This window comes from Amphibalanus amphitrite, unplaced genomic scaffold (assembly GCF_019059575.1).
Source record: "Amphibalanus amphitrite isolate SeventyFive unplaced genomic scaffold, NRLGWU_Aamphi_draft 000010F_arrow, whole genome shotgun sequence".
In the NCBI taxonomy this organism is placed as follows: domain Eukaryota; kingdom Metazoa; phylum Arthropoda; class Thecostraca; order Balanomorpha; family Balanidae; genus Amphibalanus; species Amphibalanus amphitrite.
The window spans coordinates 934,928-960,818 of NW_024881506.1; the positions used below are offsets into that span (position 1 = coordinate 934,928).

The 25,891-nt window shown below is 61.1% G+C and overlaps 1 protein-coding gene across 6 annotated transcripts in view; it reads right to left on the minus strand.

Annotated features, from left to right (window-relative positions):
• The window catches only part of LOC122381200 (homeobox protein homothorax-like), a 126,964-nt gene that overhangs the window by 66,622 nt on the left and 34,451 nt on the right, over positions 1 to 25,891 (minus strand). For all 6 annotated transcript variants that reach the window (XR_006256490.1, XR_006256491.1, XR_006256488.1 and 3 more), the window contains exon 7: positions 20,016 to 20,151. Coding sequence is in view for 2 of the 6 variants with exons in the window: in XM_043365127.1 (XP_043221062.1) it covers positions 20,016 to 20,151 (136 nt within the window). In the remaining 4 variants the exon portion in view is untranslated. The remainder of the gene's footprint in view (positions 1 to 20,015; positions 20,152 to 25,891) is intronic.

Sequence of the window (25,891 nt, forward strand, 5' to 3'; positions counted from 1 at the left end):
CGCAGCAGTCCTTACCCAAGCTTTTAGCGTCTCTAAATGAGCCGTGCGCCGACCGCTCGCACCGGCGCCGTCAATAAAAGCTGCAAGACTCGTCATACTGGCCGCCCGACCGCGGCTCATGGGCGCCAGTCACGCCGGGTGGCCGCTCCGGCCGCGGGCCGGGGCCGGGTCGGGTCGGGTTGGGTCGGGTCGGCGCCGGACAGCAGTCACAGCGCACTCTATACAGGGGGAGGGGCGTCCCGGCCCCCGCCTCTGCTGACCGCCCCACCGCCAGCCCCCGCCGGCCGTTCATGTTGACAAACAATCCATCAGGCTGCCGCGCCGAGCGGGCAGGTCATTACCGCGCCGCGCCGGCCGGCCGCACTCCGAATTAAGAGCATGCAAACATGGCCCCAGAGTGGCCAAAACCCACGCGGCTGCAGGCCGGTGCACGGAGCCATGGCGGCGCCGGCGGCGGCCGGCCTCGTTCCTGGGACCGGCGCTGCATTTCGGCGAAGCGGCGCGCTCAATGTGAGCTACTCACGCCTGCCGGCCGGACGCAGCGGCGCCACGGCGCCTGCAGGGCGCCGCCACCGCCACCGCCGGGGCGCCGTATAGTACACCGACGGTACTCGCGCAGCCGAGGGTCTATGGGTGACATTACAGTCACTGAGACCGCCGGAGGTCACTGGGGCTCACTAGTCGAGAACACTGGAGGTTACTGTAAACCATTTGAACCCACTGAAGACTACCGGGGGCATTGGGGAACATCCGGTAAGCACACTCAGTTACAATGACTCATCTGTAAGATGATTTTCACATGGGAGTCCCTGACGGCAGGCCGGCGCTCCAGAACCCCTGGCCGGCCGGTCGGTACCCACGGCCGGCCGGTCTGATCGCCGGGGCGGACCGTGTGCGCGCAGAGCGTGCCGTCGGCCCGTAAATAAATCAGCGCCGACACCTCGCGGTCAATGCTCGGCCCGGTCGGCTGACGGAGCTAATCGACGACGGCAGGCGCCGCCGCCAGCGACAGCTCCTTCTTAATGTGGCGCGACGGCCGACAGCGCGGCGACAAACAATGATTCTTTGATCGGCGCGGCGGGTCGCGCGGGCCGCGAGGTGCCGGGCCGGGGTGTGCGTGAGACCCCGCGCCGCCGACCGGGCACGGAGCTGCGATTGGCCGGCGCGGCGGTCAGAAAAACAGCCCAGCTCGACTCCGAACAGATGGCTGGACAAACAAAACGTACGCAGCCTGACGTGCCGGCCAGCCGGCGGCGAGCACGTCCGCGTCCACGGCGGTTACGGCGGCTACGGCAGGCTAAGACGCAGTACAGTCCGGCGCCATACAGCGCCGGAGCCGACACCGCTGATTATTCCGACCATTCTCTAATGAAGCAGTTGATAGTATCGCGCGTTTTGCGTGTTATCAAAATAATGAGACGTCATTTATTCATTGGACTGTCGGCGACGGCTGCTGTTGGCAGCCTGCTGACGGCTGGCGGTGGTAGTGATATGCGCAGCGGGGGGCGGCTGGCCGTGCACTGCCTGCCCGCCGGGCACAGAGGGGTCCTCACGCCCCCCGCCCCGGCCGGACTGGTGAGAGCCGGGCGGCGCTCACCGGAACTGCCGAGGGCGCCCGGCGGACTGGCCGCTCGGACCATTAGTGGGCGGTCTGCTGTGGGGCGCCGCGGCCGTTACCGGTGTTACAGCGCCGGAGCTGTAGGAACCCATGGTGTGTGTGGGGGGGGGGGAGGGGTGCGGACCGGGCCGAACACCGCTACACCGCCCGACCTGCGCGCCATCTGCAGACCAACCCACTCGTCACCTCGCAGCGATGATGAATGCCCGCTCTTGAATTTGTGGTCTGATATCTTTACGCAACGTAATACTACAGGTGGAACCGCTTAAAGGTTAGATGATATACCTGCGTCAGCAGCCCGTAAAAACGCCAACGTGAGCGCATCTATCAGCGCATCTCAGTGGGAGCCGGTCGGTAATTTCCGCTGCAGCCGTGTATCATTTGGCGATGGACGGCGACCACAAATCATGATGCCCCGATACGATCGAGCGACACATGACACCCGACATGGGCTCTCGGTGTCTCCGTGACGCCGCTGACAGCAGACCGCGCCACGCTCGTCGCGGCTGCGCCACGCTCGCCGTCCAGCGCCGGCGGTATGACAGACGACCGTTCGCGCGGCCCGCGACAGCCGCCGGCACCACTCCGCCAGTGACGTCACCAGCAGAGTGTGACGTCACCGGTGTCAATGGCTGGTAATGGCCGACGATTCGTTAGTGAGGCGGGCTGTTTCAGTGACGGCGGTGTGAAAGCCGCGCATTAGGGCGTGACGACGTGACTGTCGCCGTGACGGCGATGGCCGGACGGCCGCTCGGTACCGCCCCTCTCCCCGCCCCACCAGAAGCACCGGTCGTCTCTCTCCTTTCAGGCGCGTAACCACCACTGGGGACACTGGGGACCGGTCCCCAGTAACTTTTAGGTTACTGGGGACCGTCCCCAGTAAAACCGAAGACCTCCTTAATTTGCTGCCAACTATTGTCTCTAAATCGACGTGAAGAGTAATATGTAGGTAGAAAAAAAGACAAAACTATGGATATTTTGTTTAGCCAGCGCCCGGGTGGGCCTCTCGGCCAACTTCGCCATGATGGGGGGAGGGGGGGGGGGGGGGGCTTTTTGGCCGCACCAGATTATCTCGGAAAGTAAGCAAGCTAGAAAGACGCGGTAAAAAGCAACATATAGCTCGCTACAGTGTCTTTCAGAATTACTTCTGTCAATTTTAATCGGTTCAGCGATGAGGTCACTGGAGGTCACCAAAGGTAAAATTTTCACGAACGTTTGTTGCCAATTTTGACAACTTTTCACAAATCGGCGCATAAGTCAGGAACCGATAGAGCTGCATTGCTGCGGGAAAGCACATTCGATAGCTCTTTTGAATGCCTTTCTGATTAATGTTCTCAGATTTGACCTAAGGTCAACGGTTTAGCTTCCAGGTTGGCGTTTTTGCGGAAAAGGTTTTTGGATCATAACTTTTGACTCAAAACTTGTATGACGCTGATTTTACCGGCATCGCGTTTGTCTCGTCGAGACGCTTCGAATGAATTATAAATTTACCTGAAAAGGTCAACATGAAAATTTGACCCCTGGTCAAGGTCACGGAAAAGGTCATGTTGCATGTCATTCGATTGGTGTTGTTGAGCTGAACCCATTCATGGTGTTTTAAGGGCTCTAGCATGTTTCTACCTAAAGTTATAATTAAAAAACTGTTGCAGATCTTTCATGACCTGGAGATGACCTCAGGGGCATAGAAGGGGTCACAAGGGGCAATTTTCCGGTTCAGTGTTTACCTGTGTCACGGTGTTTGAATGTGTTTTCGGCCAAAAGAAGAGCATTTCAATTTTTCCCAATGACTTATAACGAAGAGGTCTCAAAATTGACCTGACATTAGGTCACCGATGTGAAATTTTTGAGACGATTGTTCATACTGATTTCCTCATGCAAAAGTTTGAGTTTCAAACTTCTGGGATGTAAACTGTAGGAATGACAGTCACAAAGTTTTCTAGAGGCATGGCTACTTTACTTGACCTGGTGACCTCACCTTATAGGTGACCGGCGGTCGAAATTTTCACACACGATGCGAAATTGAGGTATCATAGGCTATACCTACCAAGTTTCGCGACGGTGCGCGCCGCGGCTTTCCTTACACGCCCAACAACAAAAAAAAAAACTGGCAGGTGTGGCTAAAAACGCCCCCCCCACCCACCCTCTGCCCCCCCCCCCACCCCACTCGGACCAAGGCTGATCCTGAAATATAATATTTGGTCTTCGCGGCCCTCCATGTGGTCCCCAGTAACTTCAAACTCGTGGTTACGCGCCTGTCTCCTTTCCTGGTATTTCGACTCCCGGCTGTGGGACAGAGTGGCCAATGACGAAATGACGGCCCTCGTCGGCGGAGAATGACGGGAATTAGGGTGGACAGAGAGTTGACAGGGGAGGAGTTGACCTGTCAGCCGCTCGGGAACCGAGGATGATACGATATAAACGGTCCGCTCTACAACGTCTGCCACAAGGAACTGATGTCAGGTCCCCGCCGGAACACGGTGGCTCAATACTGCCTGATATCGATTAGGATCGAAGACAGGTTTAATTCATTACCCCAATGAATAATGACGCCACAAAACTTGCTGAGATGAAAGGGAAATGGACGTCCCCAATGGCATGAGCACGAGCATGGCCTTGCAGCAGGCTGCTCCTCTCTCTCCTATAAACGCGACTGGCCGACGAGGCGTGTCATTCGTTCGTGCAGGCGCCGGCGACGACAGCCGCGCCGGCGCTGACTCATGGACCTTGACATTGTTTATGGAGCTGTGCGACTGTGCATATAGCCCCAGAAGTGTGGTCTGATGGGTGTCCAAACTGTTTGAGCAGTCGCCCGGCCCCGACGCTCGGTCATCCACGGCCGGCCGCCGGGCCACATTGCGCGCGACCTCGCCGCTCGGGATGTGGCCGCCGCGCCGTGACCTCATCTCGTCCCGTGACGTGACGCGATGTGACGAGGCGTGACGGCGTCACGGCGTGACCTCATCAGCGGCCGTCTGGCGTCAGCCGGGGGGTGCGGGGAGCGGTGGAGGACCGGGCGGACGGCGCCGAGCCGCGGACGGCCGCCCGTCGACACCGACAGCGCGCCCACGGACAGAGAGGAGGCGCAGAAACGGTCCCCGGTCCGGCGCCCGTCGGCCGGCGCCCCGGGCGGCCCCTCGGAGACCCCTGGGGCACCGCGCCGGAGCTGGACACAGCTCTGACCCTAATACGGCGCGGCGGGAGGGCCGGCCCGGCCGCCGCCGCCGCCTAAACCCAGTTATTGGTTCCATTGTGGCATAATCTGCGCTTCATTTGCAATGCCGAAGCCGTAGTCGGCTCGTAATCCGGTCGGGAGGCGATGGGGGAGAAAATGGCATTACGGGGTCTCCGGCGGCCGGCCAGCGCTGGACGCCGCGATTACGAAGCCCTCCACGAGCCAGAGTCAAGCGGCGCTTCGCCAAATCCGCTTTGCCGTCGGCGACGCGTCGAAGGGCGGTCCGGGGCCGGGAGGGTCCTGCCGCCGGGGGGCGGGGGGGGGGCGTGCTCGGCCGGTACCAGCGGCGTGTCGTCGCCCTGCAAATCAGCGCTGCGCGGTCGGCGATACGCCGCCGACAGCGACACGACAAGGCACTCGCGCCGCGGCGCCGACACCGCTCGGCAATTACGCCCGATGCGGGCGGCTGATTGGTGTCGCGGCGGCCCGGCCGCTCTCCGCCGGCCGTGCTGGGACGTGCTGTGCCGTGGCGTGCCGTGCCGCCGTGTGTCCGGCCCCGACCGCAGTATTGACCACTCCCAATCACCTCCCCCTCCCCTCCCCTGAGGAGGCTCTCTGCGGCCCGCCACCGCACGGCGGTCAGCGGTCGGCAAACGAGGCCAATCGCTCTGCACCCGATCCATACCCACCATACCCCACCATACCCACCAACATACCCCACCCTCCGGCGCCGCTGTCGCCACCAGCCGAGAGGGCTCGTCTTTCGACTAATCCTTCTCTGTTCCCCCTAATAAAGCTGATCGCCAGCAGCCCAATGCGACTTTAATGGGCGCTGGGGGTCCCGCTGCTCCCGGACGGCATTAACCAAATCGCGTCGGTGGCGGCGGCGTTTGCATAGGATCGACGCGCCGCGCCATTAGCCGAGTCGGTGTCGACGGCGTGACAAAGGTGCCAAAGCGCCGGTAATTGCGGCCGACACGGCGCGCCGCTGAGCGATGGACGCCGCGCACCGGCGGCAATCACGGCGCATGTACTATTTGATCGACGGGCTGGGTGGGGGTGGGGGTGGGAGGCCCCCACACTGCTCCTGGGGACACCACCCCACACCTCAGTAGGACATACCGCAACGTCGGACCCTGTTGGTCCTCATCGGTCATCACATCAACCTGACCTGCGTAGGGATATTTTATTGGATCCACGAGTCCTCCTACGATGTTCCTACTAATGCCATGGGGCGTCTGTCGTCTGTCAAATAATTATCACCACACAATTCCCAAACCGATGTCATCCAGGACCGTTGGCGGCCCTATCGCGCCCCTGGCAGTCATCTCCGGGTGCCGTATAGCTGACGGGGCGCGGCTGGGCGCTCCTGACCGGGCTCAGTGATTTATCGACAGTACCGGTTCCTCATAATTACCGAAAATTACCCGGTTTATCTTGCGGGACAGTTTGACGACGCAGACCTAAGAACCGACGTAAATAATGGCGGCGGCCGCGACGCGTCGCGGCGAGAGGCAGCCACGCGGCGCCGACCGCTGGCACTCATCTATTTCTGTCCGCGCGCACCCCGCCACGGCGCGGGTGGCACAGGGGTTCCCGCGGCTCCCGGGCTCCCGGGCTCCCGGTCTCAGGGCGGCTCCTCTCCCCACCCGTCCGCCCTGCCGGTGGCGGAGCTGCTTCCTGCGCTCTGTCCTTGTCCGTCACTGTCTCTGTTTAGCTCCTGTCTCGCGCGACAAGATTTATGAGGTGCAAATTCTGCGCCAGCCCGGCCGTGCTGACACGGGAGATGAGCATGGCGGCGCGGCGCGTCACCGTTGCCATGGTAACGGGTCATGGCCGCCGGCGGCCGGTGATTATTGTCGGCAATTAGCGGCGGTAGCGACGCCTGCGCGAAACATGCCCCCACCGCCGCCAGCGTGCCCGCGGGCGCAGGGCATACGGTCAAATCGATCCCCGGCGGGGTTTGCCGGTGGCGCCACACGGCGTGCCCCGCCCCCGCCCCCGCCCCCGCCGCGGCCCTGCTCACCAACACCGTGAGTAATCGTGTACAACCGTCAATTTTCAAAATGGGTATCAGGCCAATGTTGTGAAACATGTGTATAATCCGGCTTGGATGCTGGAGCGAGCAAGGAGAACATGCGATCTGGCCGAGTCATGATAGCAGTGTTACACATTGCTAACACCGACATTTTTCGTAGTTTTCTTGTCATGACATACTATGATTCAGAGAAACTTCCAGTGCCGGAGAATCCAGTTAGCCTCTGCTCCAGGTGAGTGTGAACGTACGTGCCGGGATGGCGCTGCGGCTAACGGTTCGCGCGGCTTTGGTCAGTTCTCGGAACCCTCCCAGCGAGCGGCTGAGTCGCAGCACGACACCCGGTCCGCTAAGAAGCCGACGGTTAATTCCTCGATTGCGATCGCAAGGTATCTCACCCGGCCACAAAGCTGCGGAAAGCCCCGAGTCGGACGAAAGACGACTAAAACCGCCCACGACTCCGTGCCAGCTCGGTGTCAAGCTGTCCCCTCCCCTTCCCAGGCCCTTCTGCACTCCAGAGACGTAACTAGCGCTGCTGACAGCTGCTCGGAAGACTCTGCTCTCGCAGAAAAACGGCCGCCGGCTTGTGTGCACCATCCGCACCCTATCGCACTCTCCGAGACTGCAGAAAAAGCGCCCCCGGCCGGCCGCCAGGGAGTCCCAGTTCCGCCGCCGCCGCCGCCGTTCTTTGCGGGCCGCGAGCTAGCCGTGCAGCGCAAAGGAGCGGCCTGGGGCATTCCACGTCAAATCAAACACCGAAATCCGTCATCCCCTTCGATTTTTCTGAAAATTTGTAGGCAGACTGGGCATGGTTCAAAACTGAGTTACGTATATTATTTTCGAAATTTGATAAAGTATCGCTGAGATATAGGTCATCGAATACAGCCAAAAATGCCACACATCAATTTTTTAAATGTCTATAACTCTGGTTCCTTTTCTGGTATCAAAATGATATTAACAGGGTCTTGTAGGCAATTGATAAGGCTTTGATTTTTAATTACAAAATTAAATTGAAGTGACCTTGAAATGCATTTGACCTTGAATTAAAACAGAAAAATTTAAATAGCAAAAAACACGTCACCTTCGATTCGGGTAATTTTTACATATTATGTCCGTCACAATGTTCCTAACCATCTGTGAAAAAATTGGAGTGGGCCATTCATAACTCTCGCGGCAAACGCCGTTTTCATGCATCAACATCACGCAACCGCGCGTGACCTTGAAAGACAGAGTCAAGACATGCTTGCTTGTGTACACTTCCTGAAATGAATGATTGCTGATTAGTGATATCCCAAACTCTGCGAGAATGGAAATACATAGTCATCGTAGTCAAGCATTCAAGTTCCATAGTAAAAGTGTCTCAGGCAAACGGTATTTTGCGGTGAATTTTGAGCCGTGTGGAAATGCATCATGAAGCCAAAAATTCAACGAAAACATTATCACGCGACGATATCTTCACGTCTTTTTATCTTCACTATACCAAAGAATATACATTTTTGAGTATGTATGGGGAATTTCTAGTTAATCCAATAATAAATATGGCAGTTAGAGACCTGCTAAGAGTAACATGTCGCCGGCTGAGGCGGGATCGGCCGACGCGGGAAACGCAGCAATCACAATTTTGTGTTTACACGTTCATATTTCAATTGTTTCAACCGATTTTCAAAATTCTTACACCATAAGATTGCCTGTACATTTCTTAGTCTTCTCACAAAATTTGACGCGAATCGAACGTAATCAGCGGTAAGGAGCGCGATGTAAAGACGGAACCGTTCCGTTCCGTCCCGTCCCGGCACAGTCTACAATTCAGGCGGCGGCTAGCGGTCGGCGCCGGCTGTCGAGTCGCCGAGTCGCCGCGGCGACAGGATGTTCACTTTACACCGCTATTACTAGACCAGTTGTGAACCGATTTTCTTCTTGCTTGCACGATGAGATGTGCAATTCAATTTTTGACAGGTAGCTATAATTAATTTTGCATTAATACTATGAGATATTGGCGAAAAACAGGAGGGGTGGGGCGAAATTCACTCTTCCCCCTCCACTGCGCGTGCTAACATACGTTTGCATATGTGCCATTTTCTTCAAAACTTATGAATGGCCCACTCTAATTTTTTCACAGGCTGTTAAGAATATGGTAGGCAATAAAATATATGAAAATTAGCCAAATCGAAGGTGACGTGTTTTTTGCTATTTCAATTTTTGTGCTTAAGAACAGAGTTAAGCAAATTTCAAGGTCATATATTTAAGTAGGTGCAATTCTAAACAAATGCTTAAGAAATGATCTAAACAGTAAGGTTTATTTCATTCAAATCAAACAAGTACAACCAAAGTTATGGTCGTTCAAAAATATAAAGATGCAACATTTTGTAAAAATTCGATGCCCTATATTTAGAAGACCTGTGGTCAGAATGTGCAAAAAACATCAATGTAATGTTCGGGGGGACACAGGAACTCGCTCACAAATTTATAATGAAATCGCTGATGGTAAGGTGCAAAACAGCCGATTTTTGTTCGATTTGACGTGGAATGCCCCGCCTGTCCTCCCAGAGCCAAATGTGGTGCCCAGCTCCATCCCCACGGCCTGATGTAGTGTCCTCTGGTCCAGCGGAGGGGCGGAGCGCGTCTCGGCCCGATCTCTGCACACCCGTCTCCACCTGCGGGCCGCACCCACGCCGCAAAAAGCCTGATGGATGGCGGCTCCTCGGCGGCGGCCATTATCACCGCCGGCTGCACCGTCAGCCGCAATCGCCGCGCGACCGTCGCGAGCTGCGCGACAGACGCGGCCGCCGCCGGCGCCGGCTGCCGGCGGGTGTGGCTCGGTGTTTTGACGCGCGGGTGAGCCGGCGGCGCCGCTGCACGGCTGCCGGCGCGCCTGGGCCCTGTCATGGCCGGCCTCGCCCGGTGGGCCGGTGGCGCCGGCGACCGGCCGGCGCCGGCGGCGCTGACCGGCCTGCAGGCGCGGCCGTGTCACCCAGCGGCCACACAGGACGCCACAGCGGCGGCGCCGGCCGGCCAGCCAGCAGCGCAGAGGTCACAGGCCGCCCAGCGCGGCTGAGCCGGCTGCACATCGACCGGACTGCGTCACAGGGCCCCTCTGACCTGACCCGGTCAGCTCCCGAATCACCTCAAACACAAGAACATTTCCGTTGCGGTATCAAACAGTCATCTGTAGCTTGACATGCTACCACTCTGCCGGACAACTCCGCGGATCCGGTTTTCTGCGCCGATTTAGAGCTGGACCGGCTGTCAGGCAGTGTTGTTGCAGACACAGTGCCGTTGGGCAGGACTGCACGTCGGGCTGGACCGCCGGCTGTGGCGTTCTGTAAGACTGCGGGCTGTGCAATGTGTAGTGTGCAAGGAAGCACCACCTGGCGCCCATCTCTCGGCCCTGACGGCACCAAATCGCCGTGCCCAGTCAGAAGTCGGCAGCACAGCATTTGTGTTGGGACGGTCGGATGGGGCAGTTTCGCAACGGATGTCTCTTCTTATAAAAAGGCACGGCGGCGGCGGCGTGGTGCGCGCGCGGCCAGGCGCGGCTGATCCAGATGTGCGTGCACTGGTGGGGGGTCGCGGCAGGCCGACCGACGGGCGGGGCGGGGGCGGGGGCGGGGCGGGGCGGGCGGTGACACGGACTGGGCCGCTGTCGCCGCCGGTGCCAGCTTCATATAAATCCAGCACCCGGCCGCACTTGGAGCCCGCTCAGAATCAACATCAAATGAAAACAAGGACACCATTAGCGGCGGGACGGTATGCCGGCTGCCGGGCAGGAATCTGCGCCGCCGCGAAAAACGACCTGCTCCGCTCTGCCCCACTGACGTCACCGGCGCTGGTGACGAGCGCGGCGATAATGGCGCACGGCGACGATAGCGGCGCGGCGCTGATGTCACCGCGTGTGCGCCGCAGTCGCCGCCAGACGGTCACTATCAGCGCCAGGGGCCGGCCGGGCGGCTGCAGCGGCCGTGCAGGCGCGGTGGGCGGGCCGCCGGGACCGACCCCCGGGGGTGACCGAGTCCCGTCCGGCTCCGATGGCCACCGGGCCGGGACCCGGCGACCCACCGGTGACCCCCATCATCACCTGATCCCCACACACCTCAGCCAACTGTCCCCCGACGCTCGTGTGATTTGGATTATGTCCGCATCAAGTGCCACCTATTGTTAAGTCGTCCTTTCTTTTCTGGACAAGGGGCTGCCGCCTAACCAAGTAACCAAGTAAAATCCAGGAAATGACATTGTTACATACAATTGTCTCTTTAAAGCCTTCGGATACGGGAGCCGAGACAATCTGCTCTAGATAATCTGCCAATTAAAGCATAAGCACATTACAGGCCCTATTGTTCGCCACGTCTTTTCGCAATACGGAGCGTGGCACTCAAAACGGCTCTACAGTTAAGCCACAGAGTGAGAGGACACCCAGCAACATTTCACCGGCGCATCATAGAGCAAATGATGGTGTGGTATAATTATACGAAGACGATCGACTTTAATGACTGGTAGTGTTTTATTTTCTGCACAAGCCGCTTGTTTCGCTGCGCTGGGCGGAGCGACATGTCTGGACTGGGAGCATCAGGAACCGGTTCGGGCGCCGACGGCGCATCCTGCTTCGGGCGGCATGGCGTGCAATTTGGGCCGAGCGCGGGCGCGATTTGGGTCCATCAGCGGCGCTCCGCATATGCCCTATGATGCACGGTCTGGGCCGGGGCCGGGCCGGTACCTCGCAGCCCCCGACCAGGGTCGATGGGGGCCGGGCCGGTGCCTCACAGCCCCGCTCGGGGTCGATGGGGGCCGGGCCGGTGCCTCACAGCCCCGCTCGGGGTCGATGGGGGCCGGGTCGGTACCTCACAGCCCCGCTCGGGGTCGATGGGGGCCGGGCCGGCCAGCAGGGTGACTGAGTCAGCCATTCGAGCGGTGCTCGGTGCTCACCCCGACCGATTCGAGCCGGCCCGGTCATACGGTGCGGCGCCCCCGGCCACTGCCTGCTTCCTTGATCGTAAATTCACCCGTGCAATATGCAAGTTATGGCTTTCAAGACGACGCAGTCAACGATTTATACACAGCCGCCCTGCCACTCATGGCATTAATGTCAATCCTAACTTAATAGTACTTAATAAGGCATGGAGTTGAAATGTCAGTTTATTAAGCATGGTCCGATTAGGGAAGTCATGATAGGGTCAATACTGGAGCTTTAACTATGTTTCTGTGTGACGACAGCTGTCCAGCATAATAACAGAAGCCATAAGCCAACCAAAATACTGTCTGGGACATTTCATTCCATTGCCGTGCACGCTCCAATTCCAAAGTGCGCTGCGCCTCCTTCGGGCGTGGCTCAAGCGTGCCCCATAAAGCGGCACGGCTCGTTCTGGGCGCAGCATGAGCGCTTCCCGAGGAGCAGAGCAGCGCGCGCCGCGCCGAGGCGGCGTTAGGGGCGCACCCAGCGCGACGTTCGCGGCGCGCGCGGCGACAATGCGCCGCGGCGCCACCGGCTCTGTTTGGACAAGCAAGTGAAGCACGGAGAATGGCCGTCCGCGGCCGACCCAGAGACACAGAGATGGTATAAATAAACGAGTCGGGCGCCGCCGGCCGGCCGACGCCAGGCGCCGCGAGAGGCGGCCGGGGCACCGGCGACAGAGACGGCACTGCACGGACCGGGGAGCCCGGAGGGGACCACGGACCAGCGACAGAGTCGCCCACTGCACGGACCGGGGAGCCAGGAGGGGACCGGGACCACGGCCCAGGGCGCCTAGAAAGCCGCGGAGACCCGCCGGAGACACCGCACCACCTCCGGCGCAGAGACACTGACGCGGCGAAATCTGCCCTGATGGCCCACCCAGCGGCGGGCGTGCGATACACATCTGAGGCCGCCCCGCACCTGCCCTGGCGGCGGGCGGGGAGCGGTTCGGCGGCCCCACGGCTCTCCGTGAGGTGCGCTGATGAGGACGCTGATCGGCCGGCGCCCCGACGTCGACTGTGTGTACTCGGCACCTGCTGCTCAATCAGGACGCGCCGGTGGCCGATAGGCTGGTAGCCGCCGGCCCCTATCATTGGCCGCCGTTTTTGCGGCCATCAGGGGTGTGAGGTGGCCGGGCGCCTCCCGCCCGCAGCGACACCCTATCATTGCGCCGGCCGACCGCACCGCCCACCCACCGGCGCCGCACAGCTGATCGGGCGGACTGCTGTCGGCGCGACTGCCGCCGAGAACGGCCGCACCAGGGTAGCGGGTCAGAGGGCAGGGAACTGACAGGGCTGAGGTCAGGATAGGTCATCAGGACAGGACGTCCGGGCCAGAGGAATCGGGCGTCCTGAGAACGGAACCGATTGAAAGGAACATAACGGCTCATTTGGTACGGGATACAGCTCTGATAACAGTCATCCACCAACCCTTCCAACAAGCACCTACAGGAACCACGCTTCACCGTGCTTTGAAGCAATCAGAAGCCTTACATGCGGTCCGAATCCGATGTAGCTCTTCACGGCAAAGACCACGAAACGAATATCTTGCAGACGGGTTAAGGTGGCACCCATACAATTAGATACTAATCTCATTAGCACATGAGAATCAGCCACCGACTTCGGAAGCGGAAAGCTCGAAACCATGCAGCAAGAGGCACGCGAAATTTCGTAACAAGATGCCCAGGAATCCATCACGGCATGCCCGGGAACATGACACGGGATACCCGGGAGCATGACACGGGATACCCGGGAATCTGCCACAGGGTGCCCCGGAATCTGCCACAGGGTGCCCCGGAATCTGTCACAGCGGTGCCACGAAATCTGTCACAGGGTGCCCCGGAATCGGTGGTCTCGCGGTGACGTTCCGGCAGCTGGGGAGCAGTCAGTCACACAGCGAGCGGCGAGGCCCCGGTGCCCCGCTTTCCGTCCCGCTCCCGGCCCGCTCAGCGACCCTACAAACATGTTTGCCCGATCGACTTAATCCGCCCGATAGGCACCGTTCAAATCATGGGAATTCGGCGGGCGCACAAAACCCGATTATGCCCGCGCCAGCGCAGCGCGGCAGCGCACCTTGAAAGCCCATTGTGCGCCACATTGTAATGTGTTGACTATGTGACCGGCCTGGGGTCGGCGGCGCCATTGGCTGACTTCTGTCAATCGGCCGGCGACATCTGGCCCTCGGAGGGGAGGCCCGCGGAGCCAGGTAGCGCCCGTCCGCGATCAGTGACGGCATTGTGTGAGGGGCGCCGTCCGCTGCCGCTGCCGCTGCGGGGCTGGGACGCACTGGGCCCCAAAGGGTCAGACCAACCATGTCCGCAGCTGCGCACATGGCGCCTGACCGAGACATGCTACGGGCTTATCTCGGCCAACATCGTTTCTGGGGTAAGAGGTTCGGCCAGCAGCCACCATCCACTGAACATCCTCTCAGTCACCAGCGTCTGACGTCCTCATTGGACTACCGGTGACGCTCTTCTTCACCTTCGTCTTCCTTGTCGTTCCAAGGTTCTTCGCCACGATCTGGATCTCTAAGAGACCTTCTCCACTTTCTTAAGGAGCCGCTTGTAAAGCTCACTACAAATCTGACAAGAAGCTGCAGCCCCTGAGGTCCTTCTGTCAGAAAACTGGGTTCATTATCTCATCAGCCACAACACTTTTGTCGCCGTTCAACCGACATCGCAGCCTTCATCGAGAGCGCGCCTCGACCCTTTCCCAGACGTCTCAGCGCCGCAGCGTGACTCAACGGCACTTGCGGCGGTCGGCGACAATCGCGGCGCGGCGCTGCTGGTGCGCGGCGTTTTGTGCGCGGCTCGGAGCGGCGCACCCCGCGGTATAATGGAGATCGGTTTGGATCATTCACGGCGGCGCCGAAAACACGCTCTTCACGCTCTCCGCGGGACTGAAGCACCCTCCAGTTGTGAGCGAGCGCGCAAACTCAATGGCAATTACAGCTGAGCGCCGAAATCTGTACCAGTGCGGCCGGGGGGAGCGGCCGAGGGACGGGAGGGCGGCCGCCACTGATGAAGGGGTGGATAGACTGACAGCGACAGCGGTGCGGGGATAGCGCCACCTCGAGGCCGCGCTTTCAGTGGAGGGCCGCGGGGTTGCATAGAGTTCCGCTGCGGACACAAACACACCGGCAGGGCCGGGCTGGTCTCTCGGCTGGGGACATGCCGAGGGTCCCCTCGCGGGACAATGGGCCCGGCGAGATGATACCGACAAGGTTCCGCCGCCGGCGCCGCAGAGAACAGCCACTAATGAGTGATTGACGCCGGGACCGACAGGCGTCACTCCCAACGGGCGTCCGCTGCTCGCCCGCATTCAGACATCGCACAGGGCGGCGCCGCTCCGACAAGTTGCACGCGCCCCAAAAGGCGGTCGCATTCAGAGCCCCGCCAGCTAAATCGGGGTCGGTACGCCCTTTCCCATCGCGCTCGCATTCTTTCCAGAGCGACACAAGGGACGCTGCCCTCGACCGTAGCGGGCGCGCATTAAATGACAAAGCCAAAAAGTCAGCATCCGACACACGCGGGAGCCCGACACGGAAATTTGACCGACCCTGGTCCTTTAGAAATCAGATCGCGCCCTACAAAAACGACTGCACCCTTTCCCGTGACGGCGCCCGCCGCGACCGACCGGGCAGCGACCGGGCTGACGCGAAAAAAGCCGGCCCCCCGGCGTGCGTCGTCTTTACCGGCCAAATGAGATTAGGTTGAGCGGACAGAATGGACTAGTTAGTGCACAACAGGGCGCCGGTGGCGGCGGCCGTCCGGGCGGACCGTCTCGGCCCGCTCCGCCCGCTCCGCTGCACCGCAGACCACCTGGGTCGAGGCCGGTCCGGCTCCTCGGCAGGAATGCCCAAACGACCTGGGAGCGTCCCTGCGACCGGCGCGACGCGCCCGCGCACAATAGGCCACGGTGCTCGGCGCCGGCAGGGCGTCAACCGGCGGCGACTGCGGCCATTTCGCGGCGCGGTCGCGGCGGCGACCCGCGATAGCGCCGCGCGCGCATGACTTTCTGGTTCATCACGTCTCGGCCGGTCGGTGGCATTGCTGAGAGGAAATCGGCGGGAAAATGTAGCGCAGGGAAGGCGCCGCGCCGCCGTTTGAAAACAGAGCTCGCCATTCGGAGTCGCCCGCTCGGAAGCGCCGTTCGGCCTTCAGAGAGGATCAAAAGCGCCAGAGCTGCACAATGGAAAATATGGCCGAAACATTCCGAAATGGCGCGGCTGGCAAAAAGTCGGCGCATCTCCGAGAAAGCGGCGGCTGCAGGCGGCGGCCGGCCAGCCTTTCTCACGCAGCGCGCCGAGAGACGCGCCGCGCCGCGCCGGCAAAAAGCCTAATCCCCAGCGGGCGGCGCGACTGGTTTGCATCTGAAAAGGTCACCCGAGCTGTGACGAAACCGACGCATCTCGGCGACGAAAACACGCCGCCCAGACGCAGCCGCGGCGCGCTGGGACTGAGTTAGTGAGACGAGCAGCGGCGCACCGCCGCGCCGGCCGGCTCACTGCAGCCAATTCTGCCGCACTCAGCCAACTAATAAAATTAGGCGACGTTTTGTGCGCGAATCTGCATAATCCCGTGTTTGGGGTGGATCAGCACAGGGTAAAGCGTTATCAAATTACCGATAAGTAGCAGCATCAGTGAGGGGACAAAGAAAGAGTGTTGCTAGCAAGGGATATCGGCTTTCAGGCGGGCCTTTGTCACCGATTAAAACAATCAGCTGAGTGCTGGCAAAAAGAACCGTGGCAGTTGCACGAAGTCGCGGCCGTTTGGACGAAAACGCCGCATGCTTACCCGTATCAGCAACAAGAAACAAGGCGATTTTTTTCAGACATGCGACTATCCGACCTCATTGAATGCGCTACTTCAAACAAGGCAGCACTTGTTTGTGTGAGGATTTTGCGTGACAGATTCGCATCATGGCTATCGGAAACGTTATTTTAAAACACCCGAAAGACGGCAGAAGTTCCCCGAACAGAACCACCCCTTGCACACGCCTATACATTGCACGGCGACCAAAAAACCACTTGCGCAATGAAATACGGCATTGCACATTGCGCAAAGGCTGCTCAGTCTTGCAGTGCGGTCTTTTTCATATTGCACCGCGGAAAACAGCGTCTTCAGCCGACCGAGTGGAATATGGATTATGGAATCTGTATGTAAATCATTGCTCGCCGCTGGGCCGTGAGGAGCCCGGTCCCGATCGTCAGGCCGCATTCCGTGGACGTCCGGGCAGCTCGTAAATCGGCCCGGCCGCGCCCGTCTCCGGCCCAGCGCCTGTGTGACATATACGCGGCCACTGCCCTCATTAAAAGGGCAATTACAGGCGACATTAAGGCACCCATTAGCATTTTCTGGACGGCAAAAAGGTGGACGGCGCTGGGCGGACGACGCCCGGCTGATTTATCCATCAAATATTGGTAGCGATGGCTGCTCATTTCTCAGACACGGCTTCATCAGCAGGAGGGGGCCCGGGCCGCGGACTGCTGCGGTCACAGGATCAGCAGGATGAGGGTCCGGACCGGGCTGCTGCGGTCACAGGATCAGCAGGAGGGGGTGCGGGACGCGGGCTGCTGGTCACAGGATCAGCAGGAGGGGGTCCGGGCCGGGCCGCGGGGGCGACTGGTTCTGAGCCAGAAGGACACTGCTGCGTAAATAACTCCACAGCCGATACAGGCCGGGTACAGCCAGAGCGCAGACCAAACATTGCCGGTCGTACCGGCTGGCCCAGACAGGACGACACGCGGGACGGGACAGGGCTGGGCAGGACAGAGATACTACAGGGCTCGATGGGACGGAACAGAACAACGGCCAAAGACAGAGCAGAGCCGGATAAAATTGTGTGTACGTACAGGCGCCCACACGGCCGGACAAGACAGGGCGGGGCAGGACAGGCGTCCCGACACAAAACTATCGGCCGGATAGGGCAGGACAGGTCAAGCCACGATCTGACGGACAGCTCAGCACATTGACTGCCAGCCGGATGGACAGTCCAATTCATCTCCCATCGTGACGAGCGACCCAGAAAGGCCGGCTGAAGGGCGCTGCATGAGCCGTCACGAGATATCACGATCTGTCACGAACTGTCACGAGCTATCACCAGCTGCCAGCGAGCTGTCACGAGCTGTCACGGCGCGTCCGATGGCGGCACAAAGTGTCACTGAGTCACGTGCTGACACAGCCTGTTATTCGGTCCGGTATCTGCTATGCATCACCCTGTGTGTTTGTAAAACGGAGCTGTCCACCGACATATGCACATTACGTAATTCGGTGACGTCACCAGGACTCGCGCCGTGACGGGACTGGCGCGCCGCCGAACACCAGTGCCTGGTGCCACTGTCATCTGACAGCGACTGTCCGGTGACAGTGCCCCCCCCCCCCCCCCAGCGCCGTGCGGTGGCCGGCCGGCCGGCCGAGGTGCACAACAGGCCACCGCCTCCGGACAAACCGGTTACATGCATTAGATCCAGCTAAGAGGGCTTGAGCTGAGGAATTTCCGACCGCGCCGCGCGGCCGCCTCGGCTTTTGGTCGCCGCAAAAAACAACATATTTTGATCGTCTGCCTGCAGCGCCGCCCAGATAAGGCTTAAATTGAACGACGGTGGCGGCGCTGTGCGACGACGGCCGTCCGCGCGCCGGCCCTCTGGTACGGGGACGGGGGACGGGGGACGGGGTTAGAAAGGCTCTGGTGATGTTCGGTATTGTATTGTATTGACGTAGGCAGACACTCCACATACACTGTGGCTATTCCGTGTCTAAAGTCATTGCGAGTAAAAAAAAAAAAACATACGTCAGGGTAAAAGACAATAAAAAGTCAAATCACACACCTATACATATACCAGACACTCGCCACGCACACAGACACACACACTCCATATGCAACCACACTACCGTCAATCACAGCCACTCGTCAGTCCATCAGAAGAACGCCTTCACTGCTCTCTTGAAACTGCCGGGATCGAGGTCTAAAAGGGCAGCTGGCAGCTGGTTTAAAAGCGCGGTCGCTTGGTATGAAAAGGCACGCTGCCCAGCCACAGTGCGTGTAACCGGTGGCCGTAGGCGACGGTCATTCCGGGTGGTGCGGTCACCACTGGCCCGCGACCCCGCGTTCGTGGTGAACAGCGAGGCGAGGACGGTCGGCTCACCGCGCGCAATGGCACCGCGCGCGACGGTCACCGCCGCGACCCGGTACATGTCGGTGCACGCTGCACGAAGAATATGGACCCATACGGATGCGGAGGACCCATACGGATACGGGACCAGACGGATGCGGGACCAGACGGATACGAGACCAGACGGATACGGGACCAGGCGGATACGGGACCGGAGCGGCGGCGTGCGGACATCTGTCGTCTGGCGGAGCAGGCTGTGCCGCTCTCATGTATTATGCGCCGATGATGATGTTGTTTGCATCACATATGAAAGGCGCCCTCAGAAGAGGCGCCTCTATCGGCCGCCGTCAGCCTGTTGAATGTTGCACGGCCAACGGTCCCAGCTGGAGGTGCAACATGACCTGAGGAGACAAATGGCACGCGCCGACCATTATGCAGCTCAGCCCGGCTCGGCCGCTGCTGGCCCGGGGCTCAGGCGGCCGCCATCGGCCGCGGCGACACCCATTAACGCGTGATCCGCCATTACGCAAATGTCGGCCGATTAGCCAGAACGCTATCTGACAATTTCGCCGGAGCGGACAAAGCCTGCAGCGCTATCGGGCGCGCGTCAGTCCGGGGGAGGGAGGCGGGAGCGGCTCCGGCTCCGGCTCCGGCCGCCGCTGCCGCTGCTGCTGCCGTCACCGGCGCCGCCGATACCTGCCACCGGTGACGTCACCGATACAACCCGAGCCGGCCGTGACGTCATCGGGCGCCATGTTGCGGTGACAGTGGGGAGGGGACGCGGCCACCCCCACGGCGGATGGGACGGCCATTGAGACCCCTTGTCAGTCAGTCGACTGCTGAGTGCTCGGCGCGCTTCGGTGCACGGCCAGGCAGCAAGTGCAAGTGATCTTTCACCTATCTGACACGCCTGTATTGTCGAGAGAATGATGGACAGAAATCTCAGCTACTATATAAAGTCACCAAAGTAAGTAGTTCCAACTCCAACTATATGCCGCTAGTTTGTATCACGTAGCCGAGCCCTGCGAACCCAGCTCCAGAGTATGCGTTATGTATGTGCGCGCGCGGCAGGCGCTCAGCTGGGTCAGGTGGGAGGTGTGGGAGGTGTGGCAGCTCGCGGCGCCGCTCGTACCTGCTTCGCTGCCGTTGTCGGCGCTCTGGGTGGACGCCGGAGGGTGGCTGAGCGGGCCGGGCGTGCCGCCGGAGCCCGGCGAGCGCACGTCCTCGGCACCCTGACCGCTGAACGACAGCGACGACGAGGGCGGCCGCTGCAACACACGGCGATCGAGAGAGGGTCAGTGACAACGGAGACTGGCGCAGTGACACATTGACACACACTGACACATCAACACACGGACGTAGATCACACAGTGCCACCGATTTCGGTGCAATTGACTGCTGCGGGATAGATATTAAAATCCTGGTCACCAAACACCCACTAGTAAATCTCCATCAAACATCACTCTCAATAAGGAGCGTCACGGACTCACGAAGATCAAAACATCCCGATAGCACACAGTAGTTCAGGCATTTCTGGACGACACATACATTCATGCATTGAGGGCTGTAGCAGCTAAGCGAGCAACTAAGCACCACGTCTCTGCTGTTTCCCTATCCCTGGCTGACGCGCCGCTGCCCCATGTCCGTGAAGTTAGCGTCAGCAACAGCAACGAATACAGCGTCGCCCCTCTCAGCACCACGCGCCAGCCGCCGTGAAGACACATGCGCTCGTCTTGGCACGGTCACTCTTGTCATTTGGACAGGGCCTATCACTATCGAGTCACACTGAGACTGGTTCTGTCGGGCCAACAGGAAAGCTGGGACTGTTTCTGACGTGTCAACGTGTCACAACCATCAGCCCTGCACCACCCTGTTACTCCCGGGAGCGGCCCAGAGCTCAGTCTGCGCCCGCCAGAGCTCCCGCTTGTGATTACGTTAGGGAATCATCCGTCAAAAGTCGTGTCGGTGGCGTACCACGCCGTGTCATAACGCCGCTGACGGGAGATGAACGGCCATTCCGCCGAGTCGAGGGCTGCCGGGTCAGACGGCCTCCGCGCAGATCGGAGGTCACCACCGGCACCTCGGGGAAATCACAGGTCACGGGCCGAAGCAAAGAGCGCATCAGCGAACTCGTCACAGCCGTAACGGGTTCAGGAGCCCGGCAAGTCAAAGTGAGGGACACCCACCACTCTATGTAAAATGGGAGAGGCTCCGGGAGTTTATTTGGCTTCACGCTGCCCTTTGGCCTGCAGGTTGTGTTTGCTCACGTCCAGGCCGGTATGCAGCGGAGGACCGCGGGTGGGTCGGTCGGTCCCAGAAGAAGGGTGTGTCCAGGCGCCGCCGGCCGCCGTCACCGGGGTCGCCGTTCGTCTGGGTATCTCGGGATCGCCGGGGGCGCCGGGGACAGCGGCTGGGACACCTGGGACGGCGCCCACCTGGCACCGGTGGCCGCGTCTGACGCCGGAAGCCGGCCAAAGAACGGGTGACACTAATCAGAGCCGTGAGTTATACTGCCGGCTCCACCGCGCCGCGCCGGGCCAAAATAATTGGTGATAACAGAGGTGCCACATTAATGTCCCCGGTTTTTGCAGCAGCCGTTCCGCCGGGGCGGCTGGGCGGCGGAGGAGGTGGCCGGCTGCTGCCCACAGACCCCATAGGCTCAACGTCTGGAGTCTGGATTGTGACAGCCACTGAGCAGAGATCGCGCCTCCTCACTGCGCCGGAGCACGGTGCACTCACGGGGGCGTGGGAAGCGCGGCGGCGCGCTGCAGACCTCCCACCCCCGGCGTCCCGGCGGCGTGTCGATGCACGGATACCGTCTCCGCCGGGTTCGCCGTGTCGATGTGCGGATACCGTCTCCACCGGGTTCGCCGTTTTGTCTGCGTGTGTCGCGCCGCGGCCGGCCGCTGTCGACGCTATGTAAATCCGAGCGGCACACAATGCCGCATACATCAGCCGGGTCGCGCCGGCGCGACGGACGGTGGACAGTCGGCACAGGGCCGTGGGAAGGCGAGAGGACGCCGCACAGGTATGTCAGGTCAGCGGGATCGGGTCAGCGCTCGGCACGGGAGGGGTAGACCAGTGACGGCCGTGCGCGGTAAGACGTGCAGCCGAACAGGTGACCGGCGTGCGGAGGTGCTCGGCGTGCTGCGGGCGATACGCCTGGGTTGCGCTGCAGCCGGCAGCTGGCCGCGGCGCCGGTCGAGGAGACCAGTTCAGCTGTATTCAGCAGCGGAGCTGCCTGACGGTGACCAGCCATCTGCGGCTCCGCGGGCGTCAGCTGCCGATCCGCGGAGGCAGCCCGGCCCAGATGGCCCGCGCCGGCCGCCCGACACTGAGAGCCGCGAGCGGCAGCGACCGGCCGCCGCCGCACCCAACACAAAAGGCACCGTTCCAGCCATCCACTCCTCAAAGGATACCATCGGAATTCAGACTAATGGCTGGGCGAGCGTCAGCCGACAGATACGCGACTCGGAGTCGCCTCTTATCGAGCGCCGTCCCGGCGACACCGGTTCGTCCCGTGAGGAGGTGACCGGAGCGGCGTGAGACAGCGGCTGACCAGCTGGCCGGCGGCGGCCCACAGCTCGGCTCATCAGCCGGCAGCGCCAGATACGGTCAGCGGACCGGCGGTCCTCCGCCGGTGGTCCCGGACGGCGGCCCGGACCACCGGCCGTCCGACGGGCCGCTCACGCGCGCCCTCGTTCCGATTTCGACTGACAGATGGCAGTGAGGCGAACCGGCCACGACCGGGCCCGACAAAAACGTGTCCCGTCCGCTGTCGGGCCGACACCGGCCGGCGAGCGGGTCACGCGCGCACGCACCGACCGCCGCAACCGGTCCGACGCCGCAGCCACGGCTAATTTCACTTTCGGATGTCTGACATGGAATTAGTCATGGCGGCGCGCGCCCGGCGGCGTTCTGAATACTTCATCGGTCTTCCAGCTCGGCTGGCGGCTCTCTCCACATTCCAGGCGCGCGCGGCGGCGAGAGGCGGCGGCACCATGAGACGCGCGGCCACCGAGCGCCAGCTCTGACTTGCAGCTAATAGATTGCCCGCGATTCCAAAACAACTGTGCACGATTTAAATGGCAGCGATTTGCGCTGCAGCGCAGCGCTGCCCTTCAGCCGTAAATAATCGCGCTCAGATATGGAGATGAGCGCGCCGCCGATACGAGCTGCATTCCTCCTCCCGCCGACGCCGCAGCGCCTTTCACGTTACGCTCGGCCGTGATATAATTTAGTGGCGCTTTCCGGACGGCGATATATCGCGGCGAACCGGGCGAGAGCGGCGCGTCGTGCGCGCCGCGCCGTCCCCCGTCGCGTTAATGGCGATCCCCTTTGGTGCAAAACAAGGCCGCCTGGGCGCGACTATTGCGCAACGCGGCCCGTCTCGGCGGCGTGGGAGAGGCGCGCGGCGCGCCGCGGTGCGCCGCCTCTGCCGCGCAGACGTGCTCCGGATCGCGGCCCGATACCAGTGACAAGCGGCCGCGCTCGGCCAGGTTTTGCACAGTTATCATGTGAATCAAAACGCCACTCCGCTACCGAAGCGCTGTATGCACGCCCGCTACCACACCGGCTACATAAAAAATCGATCCGCGGCCTGACAGCTAACAGCTACTGGATTCGCAGCCACCGAGACGGCCGCCTGCCGCCTGATTAGCAGCATATTATTCCGCATGCAAACGGGTGATAGCCAAACATGTCGATGGTTCCAGATCCATCAGTGGCCGGCATGCAGCCGCGCAGATCCTATCTGCGAATAAAACGTCCCGGCTCGATATGCATTCGGTGAGTGCGGTCGGCGCGGCGGCGGCGGCGGCCGGCGCGACTGACAGACAGCTTCTATGAAGACGTCGGGCGCGGCCGAACCGGCGAGGGCGTCGGCCGGACCACGGACCACGGACCACCGGACCACGGACCACCAGACTGGCGGTCGACGCGTCGCGTAATCCGCGCCTAAACGCGTCCCGCTACACGGCAAGGCGCCGCAAAAACCGGCGCCCCTGCGGCGACAAAAACGACGCACACGGCGCAGTTGGAATGCGCGCCGAGTGCGGCCGAGTGGCGGCGTCTGGCGGCGCGGCGCGGCGAGCCTGGCCCGTGACCTCTGACCGGCCGCGGGGTCAGCCGGTGACCCGAGCGCAGGGCAGTGGCCGTCCGCCGGCGGCGGCGAGCACAGAGGACCCCGTCCGCGGCCGGGCCATCGTCAGTCCGCGGTCACGGCAGGGGTGCGAATCGGCGACCTCCGTAATCGTCCATTTATCACAGCATGTGCAGGGGTCATCCACCGCGACCTGTGCAGGGGTCATACGAGCGAGCCAGTCTGCACGGCGAGCGTCAGTTCGGAGCCGGTCCCGCCGGCGGCGCGCGGCAGAATTCGCCGAGAACGCCGCTCCGCTCGGCGAACGTCATTACCCTATAACGTAATAAGGCCCGGCGGGCGGCGATTACGGCCAGCGCACGGCCGGCCGGCCGGCCGCGGCGCCGCCGTGCATGGGAGGCGCGCCGCGCGCCCTGAGAACCAGGCTAAAACAATCGCCGATCGGGCCGCCGCTAATCGTATTGGAGTTACGGAGCGCGCGGGCCGGACGGGAGGTCGTGCACCCCCTGCGGGCAGCGCTCTGCGACTGCGGGTCGGCCGTGGGACATCAGACGGTCGGTCACCGCCTCACAGCCGCCGAGCGGCGCCCAACTTCGGAGTCGGGCTCGGGCGGTGCGCTCAGGTGGGATTCTTCTGGTGCTGAAGTCACAGCAGGGCAACACCCACGGCACAAAGTTCGGACAGGAGTTTCTGTCGACATTCCAGCTTTGCAAGAGTTGCTCTTTCGGCTCCCGTAGCCGTGTTTCTCCACAACGTCTGAAGCAAGTACAATGTATACGGGCAGGAAATCGAAGTTTGTTTGAGTGTGTGTTATAGTTTCCCTTTCGTATTAATGTTTCCGCCACTATAAAACTACGAACACATTTCTCCGTGCGAACAGCCCCGTCCATCTGGCAGGCAACTGGCAGTCTACACATTCTGCCCCGGCTCCGCGGTCATCCCAATTCCCTACTTCTCACGCGCCAGGACGCTGGCCGCTCTGCCGTTCAGAGCGCGATTGGTTCACCTGTCGACAGTCATTCATCTGGGCACGGGTGCCGGCCGGTCAGCTCATAGCTCACCGCGCCGACCAATGACATACAATTACACCGCCCCGTGGGCCGGTCACCGGCCGCCCAGCCCCGCCCGTCTCATCGGCCGTCGAGCACGAATTATACGCCGCCTAATGACCCGGCCGGCAGCCATTACAATGCAAACAGCCACCCCCATTCTTCGGGCGGCTGACCCGCATTGTAAATTATTCCGAGGGGGCACGCCACAGAATTAAACCGCTCGTTACGGCTCAACTCTTCCGAAGTTTTTACGCGCCCTCACTCAGGCTCGAGACAGCGAGAGGTGTGCTAACTATTATGCTCCAAATTGACGCAAAAACGCCAAAAATGTCTGGACGGCGATATAAGATCGGCCGGCTGCGACGACGATAAATTTGCCCGACAAATCGAGTAACGATTTATGACCTGTCCGCTCAGCTGATGAGCCGCTGATGACGTCACACGCCGCTGTGGTGTGACGTCACTCACTGCCGTCATCACATGGCTGGCTGTGAATGGAGCGGGCCGGAGCAGTAAAATAGAGCCCGGGGTGGGTCGACGCACGCTGTCGGCGCCGGGGGGTGTTTGGACACGGCTGGGCCCGATCTCTGCGCGAATCTTCCCACGGAGCGGAACGGGACACGCATGACGAGCGGCGCCAGCCGGCGCGGCGAGCAGCGCCCGCGGCTGCCGGGTCTTCAGAGGGGAGGACAGTGAGGGCTGCACGGCGAGCTGCCACCTCAGCATAGGTCACACTCGGCGACCGGTGACCACTGCTGCCACCCGGCGACCGGTGACCCGTGCAAGGTCACACTAGGCGACCGGTGACCCCTGCAAGGTCACAGGAGCTTTGCAGCCAGCCACCGGTGACCGTTC